The sequence below is a fragment of the Heterodontus francisci genome, chromosome 2 (genome assembly GCF_036365525.1).
Source record: "Heterodontus francisci isolate sHetFra1 chromosome 2, sHetFra1.hap1, whole genome shotgun sequence".
NCBI classification, from domain to species: domain Eukaryota; kingdom Metazoa; phylum Chordata; class Chondrichthyes; order Heterodontiformes; family Heterodontidae; genus Heterodontus; species Heterodontus francisci.
In genome coordinates, this window is record NC_090372.1 from 168,130,409 (window position 1) to 168,154,988 (window position 24,580).

Sequence of the window (24,580 nt, forward strand, 5' to 3'; positions counted from 1 at the left end):
TCGTACATGAAGAATAAGCACATAAGTGAGTTAGAGTTGTTTACAAAATAGAAGGAGGCCATTCGGCCCATCGAGTCCATTCTGGCTCTCCGCATAACAGTCCAGCCAGTCCTACTCTCCCGCTTGATCCCAGTAGCCCTGCAAGTTTATTTACTTAAAGTGCCCATACAATTTACTTTTGAAATTAATGATTGTCTCCACTTTCACCACCCTCATGGGCAGCGAGTTCCAGGTCATTAGCAACGCTGCGTAAATAAGTTCTTCCTTACATTCCCATTGTATCTCTTGCCCAAAACCTACAATCTGTGTCCCCTAGTCCTTGTACCATCAGTTAATGGGAGCAGTTTTTCCTTGTCTAACTTATCTAAGCCTGTTATTATCTTGTACATCTCTATCAAATCTCCCCTCAGTCTCCTTTGCTCCAGGGAGAACAACCCCAGCTTTTCCAACCTAACCTTGTAACTAAAATTGCCCATCTCTGGAACCATTCTGGTAAATCTTCTCTGCACCCTCTCAAGGGCCCTCACACCCTTCCTAAAGTGTGGTGACCAGAAATAGATGCAGTACTCCAGTTGGGCCTAACCAGAGCTTTATAAAGGTTCAGCATAGCTTCCCTGCTTTTGTACTCAATGCTTCTATTTAGGAAGCCCAAGATCCCATATGCTTTGCTAACCGCACTCTCAATATGTTCTGCCACCTTCAAAAATAGATGCACATTCACTGGAACGACGGAGGTGGAGGGGTGACATGATAGAGGTTTACAAAGTTATGAGCGGCATGGACAGAGTGGATAGTCAGAAGCTTTTTCCCAGGGTGGAAGAGTCAGTTACTAGGGGACATAGGTTTAAGGTGAGAGGGGCAAAGTTTAGAGGGGATGTGCGAGGCAAGTTCTTTACACAGAGGGTGGTGAGTGCCTGGAACTTGTTGCCGGGGGAGGTGGTGGAAGCAGGTACGATAATGACGTTTAAGAGGCATCTTGACAAATACATGAATAGGATGGGAATAGAGGGATATGGTCCCCGGAAGTGCAGAAGGTTTTAGTTCAGGCAGGCATCAAGATCGGTGCAGGCTTGGAGGGCCGAATGGCCTGTTCCTGTGCTGTACTTTTCTTTGTTCACCTCCATGTCCCACTGTTCCTGCATACTCTTTTTAGAATTGTGCCATTAAATCTATGTTGCCTCATCCTATCCCTTCTACCAAAATGTATCACCTCACGCTTGTCTGTGTTAAATTCCATCTGCCACTTGTCTGCCCATTCTGCTTATCTATGGCCTGTTGCAGGCAGTTCGTATCAACTTCATTGTTTGCCAGTCCACCCACTTTGGTATCATTAGCAAATGTTGAAACTCTACTCTGTATTCCAAGATCCAAGTCATTTATATATAGCAAAAAAAGGCACTGCCCCTTGAGGAACACCACTGACTACAATCCTTCAGTCTGTAAAACAACCGTTTACCGCGACTCACTTTTCTGTCCTTGCGCCAATTTTTTTTATCCAGTTCGTCACTTAATTTCCTATTCCATGAGTTAGTGGAGAGTTGCTGATGTCTGTTGCACTGTTCCTGAGCACAGTGGCGCAGTGGTTAGCACCGCAGCCTCACAGCTCCAGCGACCCGGGTTCGATTCTGGGTACTGCCTGTGCGGAGTTTGCAAGTTCTCCCTGTGACCGCGTGGGTTTTCGCCGGTGCTCCGGTTTCCTCCCACATCCAAAGACTTCCTCCCACATCCAAAGACTTGCAGGTTGATAGGTAAATTGGCCATTATAAATTACCCGTAGTATAGGTAGGTGGTAGGGGAATGGAGGGAAGGTGGGGATGTGGTAGGAATATGGGATTAATGTAGGATTAGTAGAAATGGGTGGTTGATGGTCGGCACAGATTCAGTGGGCCGAAGGGCCTGTTTCAGTGCTGTATCTCTAAATAAATAAATAATAAATAAATAAACATCATTCCTTGTTGGGAGAATCAAACAAGCACAGAAGGAGGCTATTTGGTCCGTCATTTCAATGCTAGCTCTTGATAAGAGCAACTCCGCTAGTCCCACTTACCTGCCTTTTCCCTGTAGCCTTGCAGTTTTTTTTCTTTCTGGATAATTATCCAATTCCAGTTGGAAAGCCACGATTGAATCTGCCTCCACCACAGTCTCTGCAGCGCATTCCAGATCCTAACCACTCACTGTGTTTAAAAAAAAATGTTTCTGTTCATGTTGCCTTCGGTTCCTTTGCCAGCCGCCTTGAACCACTGTCCTCTGGTTCTTGACCCTTCCGCCAATGGGCATAGTTTCTCCCTATCTACTCCGTCCAGATGTCTCCTGATTTTGAACGAATCTATGAAATCTCAACCTTCTTTAAGGAGAATAGCCCCAGCTTTTCCAAGCTATCCAAGTAACTGAAGTCCCTCATCCTTGGAACCATTCTTGTAAACTTTTCTGCACCCTCTCTAATACCGTTACATCATTCTTAAAGGTGGTGCCCAGAATTGGACACAATACTTGTGTTGAGGCTGAACCAGTATTTTATGAAGGTTTGCCATAACCTCCTTGCTTTTGTGTACTCTTCCTCTATTTATAAAGCCCAGGATCGCATATGTGAAGGGGGTAGGTAATCATTTCTTTTTCTTCCCTTGTTCTTTTCTGGCAGGCATTGACTCTTTCAGCTTATTTGTTAGGTAAACTTAGAGTCAGGAGAGCAAACAGGCCAATTCTAAGGCAACTGTCTTTGTCTTAGAATTAAAGTACCATATTAATTAAAGTACCAAGTGGCAATGTGATGTGGTCATGGATAGGATGTGTAAAATTAGATTTAAAAAAAAATTGTGTTGGCTTGGATTTGATCGTACATTTCTGTTGCATTAAATGGGAACAAAATGCAAATGGAGGTCTGCCAAAGTGGTATATGTGCTGAGGTCTTTAACAATTTTCTCAGTGTTCAAAGTATATTGGTTTGTATGTGCGTTGCCTACTTTATATTATGTAGCTCATTAAACAAGACACGTTATTTATGTTCTAGGATTGTCCTTGTTCTTATTGGGTGTAACAGGATAAGTATATGTACAATGGTATGGTCGTTCTTTTCTTACTCAATCCTTGTTTGACACCGTGTGATTTATATCTCCTGAAACTGGAGCTCTTACAGACATCTGCAAGATTTCTGATGTTTGCAACTTAACTGCCTCCATTTAAAAGTACTAGTAGTATGGTGATTTCAAATAAGTCGTGGTGTGCTACCAGACACGAATCCTGTTGATAAACCTGATTCTTGTGGTACTATTGATTTGTAGCCAATTTTTTTTTTGTAAACACCTTTTCCAAAGAAGTTAATGAAGTAATGTTCCTGATTGCTGTAGGCTAGTGTAGGGAGCTAACTGAATTCAAGTGCAAGGAATGTTCATTACTACGTGGTATGGCCATGGTGACTTCAGGAATGTTTGCTTTTAGCGCACAATGTATATTGTCTTGGCCATTTAATCCACTTAAATCAGTATACTAATGAAGGTTAGTGAAGTAGAAATTTTACCAGATCTTCTATTTTTGGTCAATATATGAATTATTTGTAAGATACGTGATTCCTTTGTAAGAATTTGTACTGCATGAGATCTGCGCTAGTGTTATGTTTGTAAAGCATCGATTGTGTGCAGTCAGCTATAAGCCAAATATAAAACTGCTTGGACTCCAAGGACCTGTTGTTGGGAAGACCCGTCTGCGGCAGGTCCTTTGGTCTGAGTGAGCCCCTACAGATTTACATTGGCTTGTGGTCAGCTGTGCAAGATTTGTCTTATGGGAGTCTGGCAATACTAGAATAATATAAAAAGCATTTTTAATATTACCGGGGACTTATTCTGCCTTACAAACAAATTTCCCTAGCCATCTAGTGCAACTCCACGTGCACTGGGTGTTCTACAATTGCATGAAGTCATGTCCAACACGTCACTGTTTGCCTTACCAAAGGTTCATATAGTCTATATAGTCTTCAGCTGTTTTGTGCCAAGTGTGTGTCTCCCCAACTACAACAGCTTCTCTGAACTCTTTGACGCTTTGTTGTTTTGGTTTTCAAAACCTTTGTCTTTGGAATTCCCTTTACCCTGAATGGTTCAGATAATGTGGTGAATAGCTGACACAAACATCTCTGGATGGCTCTAAAGTTTGATCTCTGGTCTGTACTTGTTTGTTCCCAGTTGGCCTCAGGAAGTTAGAAAGGGAAATAAATCATCTTGGTTTTCTGTTCCTGATCACCATCCAGTGATCCTTGCTGCATAAAGATATTTAATAAAGACAATATTAGGCTCAGTTATGATACTTGGTATGGTCATATAGCTTCTTGACATTGCTTTCTAGATTCATACATGTGAAATGGCTGTGCAAGGGATTGTCAGGGTGTGGAACCTTTCGGCAAGGTTGTGTTGATTTCAGAAGAAGTGGGGATAAAATTTGTGATCAAACTTACAGGACAGAGAAGAAAGAAATTAGAATGGAAAAATAAAGAACCTTTTATAGAATTTACTTTTTGTCTCTAATTTTAAGCTTTTATCAAATGATAGAAATGTCTCATCACCATCTCCTAAGTGCTGCACATAACAAATTATTTTAAAGTGATTGCTATGTAGAAGTAGAGAGGAGTGTTTGCTTACAAGAATAAACTACATTTGTGTTAGGTCTAACATATCACGATGTTCCTGAGCTGGTTGGTTCCTTGAGTCCTCAGTAGCTTTTTGTTAGGTGAATTACCATTTGTCATGGACCTTGCATGTGATGTTTTAAATCTGGAGCTGCATGCTGCAGTTTGTTAATATTGCCGCTCTACAATTAAAATTCTATTCTTTTTAAAAATCTTCCATGCCCTAAATTGTAGTTTTCTGAGGTGCCAGCTGGCCTGTTGAGCAGACTGTTTTAGAAGTCTAGACCACTTCATTGAAGTGAATTAAAATCACAACTGCTCACATTTAGTTCTTTAGTATTCATTCGTTGAGTTGCACATCTGAGCTTTTCTGGGACTTGGTCTGTATTGAAAACTTCAATAAAAGTTCATTGTCCTTTATGAAACTTTAAAATAAGCGTCTTCCCTATGTCTTCCTACTTTCAAATATGAGATTACAATTTATAAGGAATAGAATTTTCGTTCCTAAATTTAACATATCACATTAGTATCCTGTATCTGTCCAAGTATTGTAAATGAAATTGTGTATACTACATTATGATAAGCAACCTTATTTTAAAGCTTAACAGTTGTTAAACAGCCTTTACTTCAGATCGTGGAGAGCGACGTCTATGCGCAGACTTTCTGAATTTACGTTGTTAAAATCAGCATCCTTAACTGGCAACAGAATTGTAAATCCATACTTGCTACAGAGATAACTGAACTAGTTTTAGTAATGCAACCATGTTGAGCTACTCTCCTGTGATTTTGAGCTTAAGCAACTCTGTGTCAAAGCACCTTTTAGACTGTTGGAACTTTCAGGAAAATCTTCCTAAGCTTGACCAGTTTTCTTTTACACACATATTGCACAAACATTATAAGCAATCTTACAAAGCTTTAATCCAAAGCCACTAAATTCAATACGAAAACACAATTTTATATATCGAAAAAAAGTAAATATTCTTTGTCCTGTCATCCTGTACTGTTCTTATTTTCTGTTTGTAGTTTAACTTTTACTTTTAACCTTTCCTAATCTTCTCTCTTTTTAAAGTTTGCCTTACTACTTGTGCCTTCCAGCTCCAACCACACATTTTACAGGATGAAGGAACTTATTTTTTTGAAATGGGTGCAGGAGTAGGCCATTTAGCTCCTCGAATCTGTTTGACTGTTCAAAAATGAGATCATGGCTGATCTGTGATTTAATTCCATATATCTGCATTTGCCCCCTATCCCTTAATTTCTTTGGTTAACAAAAATTGATGTATCTCAGATTTAAAATTAACAATTGGTCAAGGATCAGTTGCTGTTTGCTGGAAGAGAGTTCCAAACTTCCATCTCCCTTTGTCTGTAGAAATGTTTCCTAATTTCACTCCCGAAAGGTTTGGCTGTAATTTTTAGACTGTGCCCCCTAGCCCTAGACTCCCCAACCAGTGGAAATAGTTTGTCTCTATGCTATCGATTCCCCATAATATCCTGAAACCTTTGATAAAATCACCCTTAACTTTCTAAATTCCAGGGAATACATTCCTAGTTTTGTGTAATCCATTCCTCATAATTTAACTTTTCAATCTCCGGTATCATTCTGGTAAACCTACGCTGCACTTTCTCCAAGGCCAATCTATCCTTCCTGTGGTGAACAGAACTGCTCACGGTACTTTAACCTTTGTATAGTTGAAGCATTACTTCAATCCCCTTGTATTCTAGTCCTGCTAGGTATGAAAACCAGCATTCCCCTTAGCCTTTTTGATTATATTCTCTACCTGTTTATGACATTTTAATGGTCTGTATACCTGGACGCCCAAGATTCTCTGGACTTCCACTGTTTCTAACTTTTCACCATTTAGAAAATACCCTGTTTAAATCCAAAGGGGATGACCTACATTAAAATCCACTTGCCACGGCTTTGTCCATTCACTTAATCTATAAATGTCTCTTTGTAGACGGAAGCATAAAGATACACTGCTTACAATGCCCCCTATCTTTGCATTATTAGCAAATTTGGATAGGTGGTTTTCTATTACATCATCTGTTAATAAATATGGTGACTTGTTGAGGCCCCAACACAGATCCTTGCAGGACACCATGTGTCACATCCTGCCAATTGGTGTACCTGCCCATAATACTTAGTCTCTGTCTCCTGACCCTTAGCCAATTTCTTAAGGTCAATAATTTGCCATCAATTCCATGAACTTCAACAATAGCTAACAATCTGTTATGCGGGACTTTGTCAAATGCCTTCTGGAAGTCCATATAAATAACATCCATAGACATTCCCCTGTTCATTACTTAAGTTACCTCTTCAACATATTCAGTCAGGTTCACCAGGCATGACTTACCTATTACGAATGCATGCTGGCTCTCTCTGATCAGCTGAAAATTTTCAAGGTGCTCAGTCATCTATCTTTAATTATAGACTCCAGCAATTTCCCGGCAACATGGTCTATAATTTCCTGGTTTTCGACTGTCACCTTTTTTAAATAGCAGAGTGACATGCGTAATTTCCCAATCTAAAGGAATGAGCCCCGAATTAAGAGAACTTTGGGCATCTTCAGTGTTCCTGCCCACTTCCTTTAAAATTCTGAGATGGAAACCTGGGGATTTGTCACTGTTTAGTGCCATTATTTTCTTCATTGCTAGTATTCTAATTTTGGAGAGTCTCTGTCCCTGATTCAATATTAGTTTCTTTGGAATGTCTGGAATACTGACTTCTACTGTAAATACTGACACAATTCAGCATGTCAGTCATTTCTTTATTTTCATTGACAATATCACCATTATCAGTTTTCAAGGCATCCACAATGTTGATATCACTCTCTTTTTCCTAATATAATTGTAAAAACACTTTGTGTTGATTTTGATATTCCTTACAAGTATCTTTTCATACTCCCTTTTTGTAGCGGTTGCTAACTGTTTTGTCACTCTTTGCTGTTCTTTGTATCTTTCCTAGTCATCAGGATCTGTGAATTTGTTTGTATTTTTGTATGCTTTTTCTTTTAGTTTTGTGTCTCTTAGCTCTTTAGTTATTAATGGCTGTCTTTTTGGCAAGTCGAGTTCTTGCCCCTTAAGGGTGTAAACTTAAAGTCATTATTTTTATCTACCCTGCTAGTTACATTCTCAGAAAAACTCTTAATAAAGTTGTCACACACGATTTCCCTTTCATAAAACTATGTTGACTCTGCCTAATCATATTATGATTTTCTAAGTGCCCTGTTACCAGTACCTTAATAATGGTTTCCAGCATTTTCCCAAATTTCCAGGGAATTTTGGAAGATTACAACCATTGCATCCACTAACCCTGCTGCTGCTTCTTGTGGAACCCTAGAATGTAGGCTGTCAGGTCCAGAGGATTAATCGACTTATAGTCCCATTAATTTCTCCAGCACTTTTTCTTTATTTTAAGTTCCTCATTCTCATTAGACCCTTGGTTCCCCACAATTTCTGGTATGTTTTTTGTGTCTTCTACTGTGAAGACAGCCATACAATAATGGTTTAACATCTCTGCCATTTCCTTATTCCTCATTATAATTTCTTTTGTCTCTGGTTCTAAGGGGCCCACCTTTACCTTTGCAGCTACTCTTTGTTTTTACACACTACTGGAAGCTCTGGCAATGTGTTCTTAGAATCTGAGTAAACTAGCAAGAATTATGTTTCCTTCCTATTTATCATTATTTTTGGCCATCCTTTGCTGACCCAGCTCTCCCAATCCTCAAGTTTACGACTTCCTTGGCAAAATTCAAGCCTCTTTTAATCTAATACTATTCTTAACTTCTTCAGTCAGCTGCTGAAGGATCATTTTTCCCATGGAGTTTTTATTTCTGAATGGAATATATGTTTGTTGAGAATTATGAAATATTTCTTTAATGTTTGCCATATTGGCTTTTAATCTAATTTTGCAATTTATCTTGGCCAGCTCATCCCTCTCGCCTTTGTAATTGGCTTTATTTAAGTTTTCTACTCTAGTGTCGGATTGAAAGACGTCACTCTTGAACGTATCATGAAGTTCAATCTCGATCACTCATCCCCTTGCTATGAGATTACTAATTTACCCTGTGATTACACAAGACGATCTAAAATAGTATTTTCCCTGGTTGGTCTACAATGTATTGGAACATAAGAACAAGGAGCTGGAGTAGGCAATTCAGCCCCTTGAGCCTGCTCCGCCATTCAATATGATCATGGCTGATCTCATCTCTGCCTCAACTCCACTTTCCTGCCCGTTCTCCGTAACCCTTCAACCCTTTACTAATTAAAAATCTGTCTATCTCCTCAAATTTATTCAATGTGCCGGCATCCACTGCACTCTGGGGTAGTGAATTCCACAGACTCACGACCCTTTGAGAGAAGTAATTTCTCCTCATCTCTGTTTTAAATCTGCTGCCCCTTATCCTAAAACTATGACCTCTCGTTCTAGATTGCCCCACCAGAGGAAACATCCTCTCTACGTCTACTTTGTCAATCCCCTTAATCATCTTATATACCTCAATTAGATCTCCTCTCATTCTTCTAAACTCTAGGGAGTAAAGGCCTAAACTGCTCAATCTCTCTCCATATGACAAACCCCTCATCTCTGGAATCAATCTAGTGAACCTCCTCTGAACTGCCTCCAATGCAACTACATCCCTCCTCAAGTGAGGGACCAAAACTGTACGCAGTACTCCAGGTGCGGTCTTGTATAGTTGTACCAATACTTCCCTACTTTTATACTCTATTCCTTTAGCAATAAATGCCAGAATTCCATTTGCCTTCCTTATTACCTGCTGCACCTGCATACTAGTTTTCAGCGATTCATGCACGAGGACACCCAGATCCCTCTGCACTGAAGCACTCTGAAGTTTCTCTCCATTTAGATAATTTGCCTTTCTGTTCTTCTGACCAAAATGGATAACCTCGCACTTATCCACGTTAAATTCCATCTTTCAACTTTTGGCCCATTCACCTAACCTTCCATTTCCATTTGTAAATTTCTTTATTGCAACTTACTATCCCACCTATTTTAGTGTCATCTGCAAATTTGGCTATAGTACCTTCTATCCCTGCATCCAAGTCATTAATATAGATTGTAAATAGCTGGGGCTCGAGGACCGAACCCTGTGGCACCCCACTAGTTACATCTTGCCAACCAGAAAAGGACCCATTTATCCCGACTTTCTGTTTTCTGTTGGTTAGCCAATCCTCTATCCAAGCTAATAAATTGCCCCTCACCCCATGTGATGTTATCTTGTGTATTAACCTTATTGTTCTAGGAACCGTCTCAAATGCCTTCCATAAAGTCATTCTTCAAACTACTTTTGCCATGGGGAGGTGGTGGTGTAGTGATAACGTCACTGGACTAGGCCCAGGCTAAAGCCTTAGGGACATGGGTTCAAATCCCACCGCAGCAGATGGTAAAATTTGAATTCAATTAATTAAAAGGAAAATCTGGAATTAAAAAAGCTAGTCTAATGGTGACCATGAAACCATTGTTGATTGTTGTAAAAACCCATCTGGTTCATTACTTCCCTTTAGGGAAGGAAATCTGCCGTCCTTACCTGGTCTGGCCTACTTGTGACTCCAGTCCCACAACAATGTGGTTGACTTTTAAATGCTCTCGGAAATGGCCTAGCAAGCCACTCCGTTTCTCAAGAGCAATTAGGGATGAGCAGTAAATGCTGGCCTTGCCAGCAATGCCCACATCTCTTGAACGAATACAAAAAAATTTGAATGGTCCAGTCTATATGAAGATTAAAGTCCCTCACCATCCTTGCATTACCTTTGTTACAGGCTCTTCTTATTTCTTGATTAATACTCTGTCCAACCGTAGAGCTGCTGGTAGCAGGCTTGTAAAATACTCCCACCCGTGCTTTCTTCCCCTTGTTCTTTCTTATCTCCACCCATACTGACTCTATTTCCTGCACTTCAGAGCTAAGATCCTTTCCCACTGCTGTCCCATGGGTTCCACTAATGGACAGTCTTTGTTGTCAAGGCAAGCTCATAAATGGCAATCTGCAGCACCTAGGTGAGTAATTCTTAATCCTTAAATGGGTAATACCCTTTTTTAAAATATCTTAATACAAGTTGCTAATACTATTTTAAATAATACAAATAAACTAATTATGCCTGAGATGAATCAGTGACAACATTGATTTCTAAAAATGCCAAATAAAATTGTCTTTTTCTTTTAAAAACGAAAGCTATCAGTTAACAATGGTCATCTCACCTTGAGGTTCAGTAAATTGCTCTAGCTTTGCTTTCTTCTGTCATCCATTACTTATTACTACTGTATGTGCATAATCCATAGTTTTTAGCCTACCTAGTACTAATTGGCTTGAAATTGATAGTTTATTTGAAAATAAGCATGGATAATTTTGTCTGTTTCCCTTTTTTTTCCCCCCTTTGGTCCTGTCCCCTCAAAACCATAACATAATTGAATTATCTTTGTGTGAAATCTAAATATCTTTTCCTCCTTTTTTCTCCACTTCAGAAGGCACATATTCAAGCAAGGCTGTGGTTTCACAGGACCTGATTAACCTTCCATTTCTCTCACCTGCTTATTGTTCTTGGGCAAATCTAGACACTAAAAATCGCTAATGAACTACAGGGACATCATAGTGAACATAATCCTATTTTCATCTTCCATCTCTTCATGTATTTGCCAGCTGGAGGAATCACATTAGTGTTAGGGAATGGGGTTGGTGACTAATTTCCACCTTGGTCTTGCCCCCCCACCTTTTCACCGAACTTCTTAAGCCAGAAACTTGAGGTCAATTGTAGTGCCAACACTGCTATTCCAGTAGAAATGTGCTATCTCAGCATTGTCCAGAGACCACACATGGGATCTTCCTGGTATTTATAGCTCAGTGCTATAGGTAAGCAGTGTATTTTGTTACTGATTCTTCAATAGGGCACTGAAATGAAGACTTTTTCTCTCCCTGTTCCACCACGCTGGGGTGTAATTCCATTGGCATCAATTGTGTTCTTAGTCCAAGTAGTTAGTCATTCTGTACAATGACTGTTGCCAGTCTATTAGACTATTGGGGCATCACAGTTAATACTGATTTTGCCCTCCCTGGCATCCACATTCACAGATTTATAGAATGTTTCATTTGTTAGTAATCCTGATTGACACATTTTCCTTTTCCATCCCAGGGGATTGAGGTCAATTTAACGTGTCGCCTAGTAGACATTGGTGAATATGACAAATCTGGATTGACCTCTGGACCTTCCTGGTTCATATGGCTCAGTTCCACATTAGGCAGTACATTTAACAACTGAGCTAATTTGGGGAAGTTGAGGAGGTTGCTTTTTATTGAACTTTTACCTTAGTTTGAGAGTTGACGTCTCAGTGATGTCTGCTGAGAGATAATTTGTATTTTTGCTTTGGAGGTTTTGAGGGTTGTTTGTAGCAGCTTTACATTGAAAAGTTAGAGGCGGAGTTTAGATTTAGATGTACAGTGATTGTCAGTATTTAATTCCAGGCAGTAAAGTTCTTGGCTTCTAAGATGAGTTAATATGACATGTAAAGGGTCATATTTTGCTATCTATTTTGTTTGTGTACAGTAATGTAAAAATGAATTAAAAGATGTAATATATGTGGAAGTTGTAAGATGAATATATGTGCACATAAAATCTGGCTGCTGTGAATGGTGCTGTAAATGTAAACCATGTGATGAGAGTTTTTGAAATTGAGCTACTCCTCATTTGCAGTATAGTTTGTTTCAATATATTGGGCCTCTGTGTACTTTGTCAACCCTAAAGATATATTTGCATTGCGATACTAAACCATTTTACCTGAACCAAAAGTAGTCTAAGCATTTTTGTACCATTTTTGTCTCAACTGAAGTAATATATTTAATACTTTTGTTTGTTTTTTGTTGGGGAGGAAATGATTTTGAATTTAACTTGAATTACTACCCAATTGATTGGATGTGATTTACAGCTTGTGTGTGTGTGCATTTTAACATTTTATTATGGCATATTTATAGTACAAGAAGTGTGAAAGTTCAACTGAAAATAAAGCCCACTATTTTGAAAACAAGATATAGGCTATGAGAAAACATATGCATTCTATGCTGCTGACAAGAGTTATTGTAATTACTGGAGGGGAGATTGTAATATTTAGATTTTCATTGTTATAAAAACATTGGTTACAGTTCTTTAAGAATTTCAAGAGTTCGTTATCAAAGTGATTATTATATCGTGGGTCACTCCAGATTTGTTTATGCGTAGTAGTTAACATTGCAGGAGGGGGATGGTGTTAGAAATTTGAACCATCTGGATGATTGTCAGGAATGCTGAGCTACAAGGTTCTTTGGTCTTTCACCAATGTTTCCCACGTGTGTCTGGCATAGTGCCAGTTAACAGCACAGTGCGTTTTAATGTGTCATACTTTTAAACTATTGGTTTGGAAACCCCACAAGCTAAGGAATGACACATGCCAAGCTTTTCAGTCAACACGCTCAGCACATTATTAGGATTTTCAAGCTTAGTGCCTGGATACCTTTGGTCAATTTAATATGAATGTAATACTGTTTTCTTTAATTGCTCACGCACTAATTTAAGGAATTTTTTTCTTGCAGATTTAATTAAAAAGATTTTTATTCTTGTACTTAACAAGCAAAATCTGAACTTTGTGAGACTTTCTTTAGTTATAATGTTTTTTTTGTCTTGTTTTGATTTATGTACAGGTTGGGCCCATGTGGTTTGTGCACTTTATATTCCAGAGGTGCAGTTTGCAAATGTTACTACAATGGAACCCATTGTACTACAGTACGTTCCCCATGAACGCTTCAACAAGGTAATTAAATTATTAAACCAAAACCAAAATTATGCTAATTTTTAGGTAGTTTGTAGTGTAAGTATTCAAACACACACTTCCAACTAAATTTTTTGAGGCTTGTGTCTCTGGCTGCCTATAATCATCTTGCTCACTACTAGTTGGAATAGTTTTTTGGCCACACTGCTAGGTCAGCACTTTGAAGAAGCAGTGTTGCACTTCATTGTATAAATCTGTAGGAACGTCTCATTTTCATATAATTTGGTGCTTTTCTAGGATATGGCAATTACTTGTTCTATCTCCATTACAAGTGGGCTTGCTGTCAGTTGATTCCAACAGAAATGTTGGTTCTAGTGACCCGGTGGGTATCCTGAACATTTGAAATTTCAATTTGAAATTGGGCCTTTTAAGTTACTAAGTGGCCTTCTGCATGAGTAGAGAAAATCTTAAGGCACTTATTCTAGATATTCTCAAATGTCTCTTCCCATATTGTGCAGTGTGAGAAACAGAAGTTAGCAGACTCAAATTACCAGTCAAACTGCATTTCACTCCATGTGTTTTACCTGGAGAAAACCCAGATGTGAGCTTATTTTACAATGTATGTGTTTGTGAGCAAGTTTTTTTTCGCTAAAATAGAAATGAGATGTGGGGAGATTTTTTTTCCTTTTGGATTAGTTTGCTCTTGAAAGTGGTTAGAATATTTTTTTTTGTCCATCACCGAGGATTGATGGCTGATTTCTTTTAAAAATTGGCCACTTCCAACAAATATTCAACATTGAAATCAAAATCAATTATTTGTAGAGAGCATGACTATATCACTAACTTATAAAAATTACTGAAGTACATACTGTTACAGAGCAGTACATGTTTGCAGCTCAATTTCAGTTGTAGAGTGACAGATGGATTTCAAATTAGATTGAGAAACCTCTGAAGTTTGTTTCTTTTCAAATTTCTCCTTTTTGCTGAAACCAGTGACTCTTGCAGGGGTATATTCCACAATTGTCAGCAGCTCTCAGGTGTCTCAACCAAAGTTCCCTCTAGTTTTTCTTTGTGTACAGCCTGTTTGTTGCACTGCATGGTATATTCTGGATTGCTGTGTGGGCATGCATGCACACAACTTAGAGGGAACACTGGTCTCGCCCAAGTGACCATGCTTATATATGAGCATAGACTTTGATCACTAACAAATTATCCATATATGGAGGTCATCAAAATCAAACATAGTCCTGATTTCACTTAACAGGTATTACTGTTTAAAGCACTCTGGCCTGCTACAGATCAATAAATCCAACACATACGATTAAATGTTGGATTTTCCATTCGGTGTAGATCACTATCACATCAGGCAGTGCATTATCTTGCTAAGCCATTGAGTGAGTCCCATCAAACTTCAAAGTATAAATTTTTCTTCAATATTAATGAACAGCTATGTAAAGACAACTCTTTATTTGTTTTTCTCTCTCATGTTTTTTTTTATTTGTTTCATGGGATGTGGGCGTCGCATCCAGGCCAGCATTTATTGCCCATCCCTAATTGCCCATGAGAAGGTGGTGGTGAGCTGCCTTCTTGAACCACTGCAGTCCATATGGGGTAGGTACACCCACAGTGCTATTAGGAAGGGAGTTCCAGGATTTTGACCCAGCGACTGTGAAGGAACTGCGATATAGTTCCAAGTCAGGATGGTGTGTGACTTGGAGGGGAGCTTGCAGGTGGTGGTGTTCCCATGCATCTGATACCCTTATCCTTCCAGGTTGTAGAAATTGTGGGGTTGGAAGGTTCTGCCTAAGTAACCTTGATGCATTGCATCTTGCAAATGGTACACATTGTTACCACTGTGCATCGGTGGTGGAGGGAGTGAATATTTGTGCCTGGGGTGCCAATCAAGCGGGTTGCTTTGTTCTGGATGGTTTCAAGCTTCTTGAGTGTTGTTGGAGCTGCACCCATCCAGGCAAGTAGAGAGTATTCCATCACACTCCTCACTTGTGCCTTGTAGATGGGGGACAGCTTTTGGGAAGTCAGGAGGTGAGTTACTTGCTGCAGGATTCCTAGCCTCTTACCTGCTCTTGTAGCCATGGTATTTATATGGCTACTGCAGTTCAATTTCTGGTCAATGGTAACCCGCAGAACGTTGATAGTGGGGGATTCAGCGATCGTAATGCCGTTGAATGTCAAGGGGAGATGGTTAGATTCTCTCTCAGTTTGTTCCAAGTCTGCTGCCAATGTTATTCAGCTCCTTAGAAATCATACTGCACTTACTTCAGAGTGAAGTATGCACCTTCAATGGCTATTAGGAAAGGCAGGTTGCTATAAATCAAGATCTGTGAATCACGGCTTAAAAATTACATGATTTTTTTTGTTCTGGGGTGCTGTAAAATCTGTCCTGAAGTACAGATAGAACATAATTTACAGATGTGGAATGTCAAATTGCACTTTGCAAGATACAGCACCTTAAAACGTGCCGCAACTAACTCAACTTTACGTGGCTTTGAGAGGGAGAAGAAAGAATGCAGCTCTCCTAGGACCAAATTGAGGCTCAGAACAGACGTCTGCCCATTTGGCTCCAGATAATCCTGCAAACGTGCCGCAGTGGGTAGTCCTAATTAAACCAGAGCAGGAAGTTTACTGGTGCTCAATACTGTAAACACCAGCAGCACCTCTCTGAACAATTGGATGTTCCTAGGCCTTAGCTCTGTCAGCTTGAGCCTAAATTTTCTGGATTTGGGTGAGCGGTACATGCTTCTATAGGGGAACTGTGTGTACTCCATATTGGAAAAACTGAAACCCTACAGGTGGATGTAGATTTCTCAGTAGCTTGACTTGGAGACTGTTGAACATGACAACAAATGCTTCAGAGCAGGGAAAGGGCGAGAAAGGTCAGCTCTAGCATTGTCTGAATCCAAGTTGGATTCAAGATGACATGGCTGACAATAGAATCCTGGAACTAAGTCAACTAATCTGGTACCTGAAGCAAACAAATCCTGAGTACTCCAAAGTACTGTTGATTGACCAGCTTGTTTGGCACATTAATGGCACTTGGAGCAGTGTGTGTGTCATTGGGGCCTGGGTTTCTTCCCATTTGGCTCCAGATAATCCTGCAAACATGTGCCGCAGTGGGTAGCATAGTCCTAATTAAACCAGAGCAGGAAGTTTACTGGTGCTCAATACTGTAAACACCAGCAGCACCTCTCTGAACAATTGGATGTTCCTAGGCCTTAGCTCTGTCAGCTTGAGCCTAAATTTTCTGGATTTGGGTGAGAGGTACATGCTTCTATAGGGGAACTGTGTGTACTCCATATTGGAAAAACTGAAACCTAACAGGTGGATGTAGATTTCTCAGTAGCTTGATTTGAAGACTGTTGAACATGACAACAAATTTCTGCATGCCAGACATCCAGATGACAAAGAAAAATTCCAAATGTAATCTTTGTTTTAAAAACAAGGGACTCAAGATCTAGTTTGTTCTGTGACAGGATTCTACAACACCAACAAAAACTTGAATTTATACAGCACCTTCAATGTAGGAAAATGTCCTATGGTGCTTCTAAGGGATGTAATCAGACAAAAGTAGGTGCTGAGCCAAAGAAGTAGATATTAGGATGGTGACTAAAAGGTTGGTTAAAGAGAGAGATTTTAAGGGTGACCTTAAAGGAAGAGCGAGGTGGAGAGGTTTTGGGAGAGAATTCCAGAGCTAGGGCCTTTGTGGCTGAAGGTATTGCTGGCAATGGTGAGGAGGAGACAGTTCAGGAATAAAGAAAAAGTCAGAGTTGCGAGAACACAGTGTTCTTGGAATGTTGGAGCTTACAGAAATGGGGAGGGATGAGATCTTGGGATTTGCTGATGAGGCTGAAAATTTTTAAATCAAAGTCTTGGTGGATGGAGTGTTAGGCATCATATTTGACTGAGTTCAACTTTTAACTCCAAATCCTCTCGCATCACAAAGATTGCATACTTCAAACTTCGTAACATTTCCCGTCTCTGCCCCACCACAATTAATCTGCTGTTGAAACCTTCATCCATGCTCTTGTTAGTTCCAGATTCAACTATTTCAACCTTGTCCTGGCTGTCCTCCCATTTTCCAACCTCTATAAACTTAAGCTCATTCAAAACTCTGATGCTATTAGAAATATGCTTAGATTAAACATATATTTAATAGTCAGCCTAAAATACCTAAAAGAATAGGTTAGTGCTGTACTTTGTGCTTGGTGCTGGTTAGGACATGGGCAATCATCCATCACCCCTGTGTTCCTGACCTACATTGTTTCCCAGTCTACTATCTGGTTTTACTTAATATTAGGACTTTACGAATTTGAGCTAAAAGTACACTTAAAATATTGTATCCCTATAGTATATGTACCTTATTAATAGTGCTGAACATGAATTCAGTGTGCATGAGCAATGCAATTTCTATATCATACTTGGATTTTCAGGTAGCTTTTACAAGGTTCACATTAATGACTAATTGTGAAGGTAAGGAGTCATTAACTGAGTGGTAGGATATGATGCTGTATATTTTAAAAAAGCAATACAGTCTTGGCATAAATGGAAACTTTTCAAGCCACGAAAAGGTCATGAGACCAGAGTCCAGTCTTGGGACCTTGCTATCTTTTGTATGTACAAATGACTTGAATGAAGGAATCAGAAATATGAGACAGAGCAAATAGTGAGAATCAATGTAATAAAATTCAGAAAGTTTGGATTTTTGAAGTAATTGGGCTAGTATGTGACTGATGAAATTCAATGTACATGTGTGTATATTGTATTGAAGCAAGAAACAAAAAAAAAGGAATGCATTAAAATTGAATAATCATAAAACATGCTGATCTGGAAAAAGATGTCTTGGGGTTATTGGTTAATTGTTGCTATGTATGTTGGTGTCATCAAGTACAGGTGTTGTCATCAAGTACAGTTCTTATCCCCTAATCACAGGAAGGAAATTATTGTCCATGAAGATCAAATATGAGCAATTAAGTTAATTCTAAGGAGTGGAACTTCAGAGATGTGAAGAAGTATAGGTTTTTCTTTAGGAACGATCGCACTTGGAGTTAGCTGAAGTTTTCATTACGATGAATGGTTAGGTTGGACTGATGCAGGCAATTTTTCACTCTAGCAAAGGATTCATAGAATCCTCCAAGAATGCTTCTTGGAGTTGAAATCAAATAAAGAGGATAGAGTTGGCCTTTTTGGTCTTTTCCTGTTCCTTAAAATTCTTGTAGTTTAATATTTAACTCTGCAGCAGCGCTACCTAATTCTGTCTGCACAGTTGGGTGCTTCAAGTTTCCTCGCAAAATTATAATTGAATTAAATTAAATGTATTATGGGTACTACTGAGGAGCCTGTTAACTACTATTAAGTGATTAAATGATCATGATGGCAAGCATTTATATTTGTTACAAAATGGTTGATTTACTGTCGTAGGTTAATTTACAGCCTACCTTTTAAGAAGTTTCAGTTTTTAAAATGGTAGGTTCTCATAGTCACAACAATTTTAAAACACCACCACAATCATCTGATTGTTATGAATGCTGTTCTGATCCCTGTGGAGACCACCATCAAACAAAAAGAATCAAGTCCACTGACTGACACCAATTTAGGAAACTAAAAACCAAACTGACAAGATTTCATTTTTATAAATTTTACTTTAACATTCGAACCAAAACCAACATAAATTAAACTTGAACTAATGGTTAAATCATAGTGGATATATATCTTAAAGGTTACACGTTAACCATCAGATGCAATAAGGATAAATCTCATAAGTCCTTTTGACAATCCTTTTAGCAAAATGGCATCCAACAGTGCCAAAGTCGTTCAGGTCTTTGAATGTTTCAAGTAGATCTCCAGATCCCGTCTCCCCAAGATGCAAACGCTGGCTTCCACTCAATGGCAGTTTCTCTGCAATCCGAACTCCACCGATACCATCGCCACCAAAACTGCGCACCTTTCTGGAACTACCCTGGTTTTGCTCAGCATTCCTGGTGGTGTAGCTTTGCTGGTCCTGCCTTATGAAACTCTTTAAGACACTGGAAATAGCGGTAAAAACCTTTATTTTTCAAAGGGCAGTTTCCAGAAAACAGGTTCGGTTCAGTTCAGCAGCTCTGGGAAACCTTTAAAACAACATCCAGCTTTGCAGCTATTTTCAACAACCACAGTCCAACTTTTCAGCTGGCTTCTTGTGAAACAAGAACCTAAGCCCCCAATCACATGCTTCTGGTTTTAAAAAAAACTGCTTGTTTGTTCTCGGTCACAGACTGTTTGTTGGTCGAACCTCAGTTTGGCGAGCTCAAATCAGGGATCGTTGCAGAACTCTGTTACACATGATGGGCTGGATTTTGTGCTGGAGCCAGGGCTTCCGGTGCTGGGCCGAAAAGGGTGGGGGGTGGATCCTCTTCTCGGCCTTTTCGTGCCTCCTCCAGAGCCATCCTCTGGTCTTTTAACTTCTAAGTTTCAGGAGTTGGAATCCCCATCCCTTTTAAAGATGGAACCCTGCCTCTCAGCGCTGCTGGCCAATCAGAGGGCTGGCAGCTCAGCAGTATTAGTGGCGCCACTGGGAGCGGTGGCCACCGCAGGTACTACAGAGGCTTCTGACCCAGGCCCAGCGCTGGAGTCTCAGACCGGAAGGCCCCAGTGAGGGGCTGCTATGGGGTGGTCATGCAGTCCAGTGTGGTGGTGGGGGGTGGTCCCAGAGGGTTAAGTGGTTCCTGGTGGGGGTCCTCCATGGGCCACAAATTGACCACAAAGGAGAGACTCCATAACAATGCCTGGAAAGTGAAGTGTCAATAGGTATTTGTTTCCTGTCTATTTTAATCCCATAAGCAGCAGCTGTTCCAGCTTCACTTCCAGTTTCAATGCAAAATCACAGCTTGGTCTGGGGACAAGGGTTTGAATCCCACCATGGCAGATGGTGGAATTTGAATTCAAGTAATAAATCTGGGATTAAAAGATAGTCTAGTGGTGACCATGAAACCATTGTCAATTGTTGTAAAAACCCATTTAGTTCAGTAATGTCCTTGAGGGAAGAAAATCTGCCATCCTTACTTGGTCTGCCCTACATGTGACTCCAGACCAACAGCCAATGTAGTTGACTCATAAATGCTGTCTGAAATGGCCTAGCAGGCCACTCAGTTGTATCAAACTGCTACAAAAGTCTAATAAAGAGAATGAAACTGGATGGACCATCCAGCATCAACCTAGGCACCGGAATGACAACAGCAAACCCAGCCCTGTTGACCTGCAAAGTCCTCCTTGCTAAGATCTGGTGGCTTGTGCCAAAATTGGGAGGGCTGTCCCACAGACTAGTCAAGCAACAGACTGACATAGTCATACTCACCCAATCATACCTTGCAGACAATGTCCCAGACACCACCATCGCCATCCCTGGATATGTCCTGTCTCACTGGCAGGGCATACCCACCAGAGGTGGCGACACTGGTATGCAGTCAGGAGGGAGTTGCCCTGGGAGTCCTCAACATTGACTCTGGATCCCATGATGTCTCATGGCATCAGGTCAAACATGGGCAAGGTAACCTCCTCTGATTACCATCTACCGCCACCTCCCCCCGCCCCACCCCCCCTCGGCTGATGAATGAGTGCTTCTCCACGTTGAACACCAATTGGAAGAAGCACTGAGGGTAGTAAGGGCATAAAATGTATTCTGGATGTGGGACTTGAATGTTCATCACCGAGAGTGTCTCACTAGCACCACTACTGACCGAGCTGGGCGAGTCCGAAAGGACATAGCTGCTAAACTGGGTCTGCGGCAGGTGGTGAGGGAACCAACAAGAGGGTAAAACCTACTTGACCTCGTCCTCACCAATGTACCGGGTGGCGCAGTGGTTAGCACCGCAGCCTCACAGCTCCAGGGACCCGGGTTCAATTCTGGGTACTGACTGTGCGGAGTTTGCAAGTTCTCCCTGTGTCTGCGTGGGTTTTCTCCGGGTGCTCCGGTTTCCTCCCACATCCAAAGACTTGCAGGTGATGGGTAAATTGGCTGTTATAAATTGCCCCTAGTGTAGGTAGGGAATATGGGATTACTGTAGGGTTAGCATAAATGGGTGGTTGTTGGTCGGCACAGACTCGGTGGGCCGAAGGGCCTGTTTCAGTGCTGTATCTCTAAATAAAGATGCATCTGTCCATGACAGGATTGGTAGGTGTGACCACCGCAGAGTCCTTGTGGTGACGAAGTCCTGTCGTCACATTGAGGGTACCCACCATCATGTTATGTGGCACTACCACCGTGCTAAATGGGATATTTCAAACAAATCTAGTAACTTAAAACTGGGCATCCATGAGGTGCTGTGGGCCATCAGCAGCAGCAGAATTCTATTCAACCACAATCTGTAACCTCATGGCCCGGAATATCCCCCACTCTACCATTACCATCAAGCTGGGGGACCAACCCTGGTTCAATCAAGAGTGCAGGAGGGCATGCTAGGAACAGCACCAGGCATACCTAAAAATGAGGTGCCAGCCTGGTGAAGCTACAACACATGACTACTTGCATGAAACAGCAGAAGCAGCATGCAATAGACAGGGCGAAGCAATCCTACAACGAATGGATCAGATCTAAGCTCTGTAGTACTGCGACATCAAGTCGTGAATGGTGGTGGACAATTAAAGAACTGATGGGAAGAGGAGGCTCCACAAATATCCCCCATCCTCGACGATTGGGGAGCCCAGCACATCAGCGCACAAGGCAAGGCTGAAGCATTTGCATTCATCTTCAGCCAGAAGTGCTGAGTGGATGATCCATCTTGGCCTCCTCCTGAGGTCCCCAGCATCACAGATGCCAGTCTTCAGCCAGTCCGATTCACTCCATGTGATGTCCAGAAATGGCTGACTGCCCTGGATACTGCAAAGGCAGTTGGGCCCTGACAACATTCCGGCAATTGTACTGAAGACTTGTGCTCCAAAATTAGCCGCGCCCCTAGCCAAGCTTTTCCAGTATGGCTACAACATTGGCATCTACTCAGCAATGTGGAAAAGTGCCCAGGTTTGTCATGTGCACAAAAAGCAGGACAAATTAAACCCGGCCAATTACTGCCCCATCAGTCTACTCTCAATCAACAGCATACTAATGGAAGGGGTCATTGATAGTGCTATCAAGTGGCACTTACTCAGCAATAACCTGCTCACTGGAGCTCAGTTTTGGTTCTGCCAGGGCCACTCAGCTCCTGACCTCATTACAGCCTTGGTTCAAACATGGACAAAGAGCTGAACTCCAGAGGTGAGGTGAGAGTGACTGCCCTTGACATCAGGGCAGCATTTGACTGACTATGGCATCAAGGAGCCCGAGCAAAACTGGAGTCAATGGGATTAGGGGGTGCGGGGGAAAACTATCTGCTGATTGGAGTCATACCTAGCACGAAGGAAAATGGTTGTAATTGTTGGAGGTCAATCAGTCCCAGGACATCACTAAGAGTTCCTCAGGATAGTGAGCTAGGCCCAACCATCTTCAGCTGCTTCATCAGTGACCTTCCCTCCATCATAAGGTCAGAAGTGGGGATGTTAGCTGATGATTGCACAATGTTCAGCACCATTCACGGCAACTCAAATACTGAAGCAGCCTGTGTCCATATGCAGCTAGACCTGGAGAACATCTAGGCTTGGGTTGGTAAGTGGAAAGTAGCTTTCGTGCCAGGCAGTGACCATCTCAAACAAAGAATCTAACCGTCTCCCCTTGACGTTCAAAGGCATTACCATCGTTGAATCCCTCACTTTCAACATCCTGGGGGTTACCATTGACCAGAAACTGAACTGGAACTGCCACATAAATACTGTGGGTACAAGAGCAGGTCAGAGGCTGGGAATTCTGTGGCGAGTAACTCACCACCTCTCTCCCCAAAGCCTGTCTACCATCTACAAAGCTCAAATCAGGAATGTGATGGAATACTCTCCACTTGTCTCGATGGGTGCATCTCCAACAACACTGAAGAAGCTCGACACCATCCAGGACAAAGCAGCCCGCTTGATTGGCACCCCATCCACCACCCACAACATTGACTCCCTCCACCAGCGACGCACAGTGGTAACAGTGTGTACCATATACAAGGTGCACTGCAGCAACTCACCAAGGCTCCTTCGACAGCACCTTCCAAACTCGTGACCTCTGACACCTAGAAGGACAAGGGCAACAGATGCATGGGAGCACCACCACCTGCAAGTTCCCCTCCAAGCCACACACCATCCTAACTTTGAACTATATCACCGCTCCTTCACTTTTGCTGGGTCAAAATCCTGGAACTCCCTTCCTAACAGCACTGTTGGTGTACCTGCACCCCAGTGACTGCAGGGGTTCAAGAAGGCAGCTCACCACCACTTTCTCAAGGGGAATGGGGATGGGCAATAAATGTTGGCCTAGCCAGTGACGCCCACATCCCATGAACGAATGTTAAAAAAAAAAGGTTGTGATAATGTGGATTGCATGCCCTAGAGAGCCATAATGGCATAATTAACTGGTGTTTAAAAGGATACCGATAGTTGGAAGTACAGATATTAAGGGAGATGAAGAATGGGGGAGGAAGGAGTTGAGATTAAAAGAAATGAGCTTCCATGGCAGAGGAGGGCCATTCTACTATGATTTGTTAGCTGTGGCCCAGCTGCTTGCACTCTTGTCTCTCACTCACAAGGTTCTGGGTTCAAGTCCCACTCCAGGATCTGAGTGCAAAAATCAAGGCTGACACTCCAGTGCAGTACTGAGAATCTGCTGCATTGTTGGAGGTGCCATCTTTCAGATGAAACGTTAAAGCGAGGCCCTGTTTGCTTGCTCTAGGGGACGTAAAGGTCCCATGACGTTATTTTGAAGAAGAGCAGATGAGTTATCCTTTGTGTCCTGGTCAATTTTTATTCCCCAATCAACATCATAAAAACAGATTATCGGTCATTATCGCATTGCTGTTTGTGGGAGTTTGCCTGCATTGCACTTCAAAAAGTACTTCATGGCTGTAAAACGCTTCGAGACATCTGGTGGTCATGAAAAGCACTATATAAATGCGGGTCTTTCTTTCCTTTTTCTCTTTTCTTCCCTTCCTTTCTTCCCTCCCCCTTCAAAGTTGCTGAAGCCAATTGTGATACACCAGTTAAAGCCCAGTTTGACATCAGCTCATTCAGAATGACTAAAAATTGAACCTTGAACCTTCTGGTTTGCATGACTTGATGCAATGCTGGGCAGTGCTTTTGATGGGCTGTTGTGAGATTTGTTA

The 24,580-nt window shown here is 41.3% G+C and overlaps 1 protein-coding gene across 8 annotated transcripts in view; it reads left to right on the forward strand.

Moving 5' to 3' along the window:
• The window catches only part of mllt10 (MLLT10 histone lysine methyltransferase DOT1L cofactor), a 361,967-nt gene that overhangs the window by 8,211 nt on the left and 329,176 nt on the right, over positions 1-24,580 (forward strand). For 4 of the 8 annotated variants that reach the window (XM_068013613.1, XM_068013608.1, XM_068013670.1 and 1 more), the window contains exon 4: positions 13,294-13,403. The exons of the other annotated variants lie outside the window; for them this stretch is intronic. In XM_068013613.1, the coding sequence (XP_067869714.1) occupies positions 13,294-13,403 (110 nt within the window). The remainder of the gene's footprint in view (positions 1-13,293; positions 13,404-24,580) is intronic. 8 annotated transcript variants of the gene reach the window in all.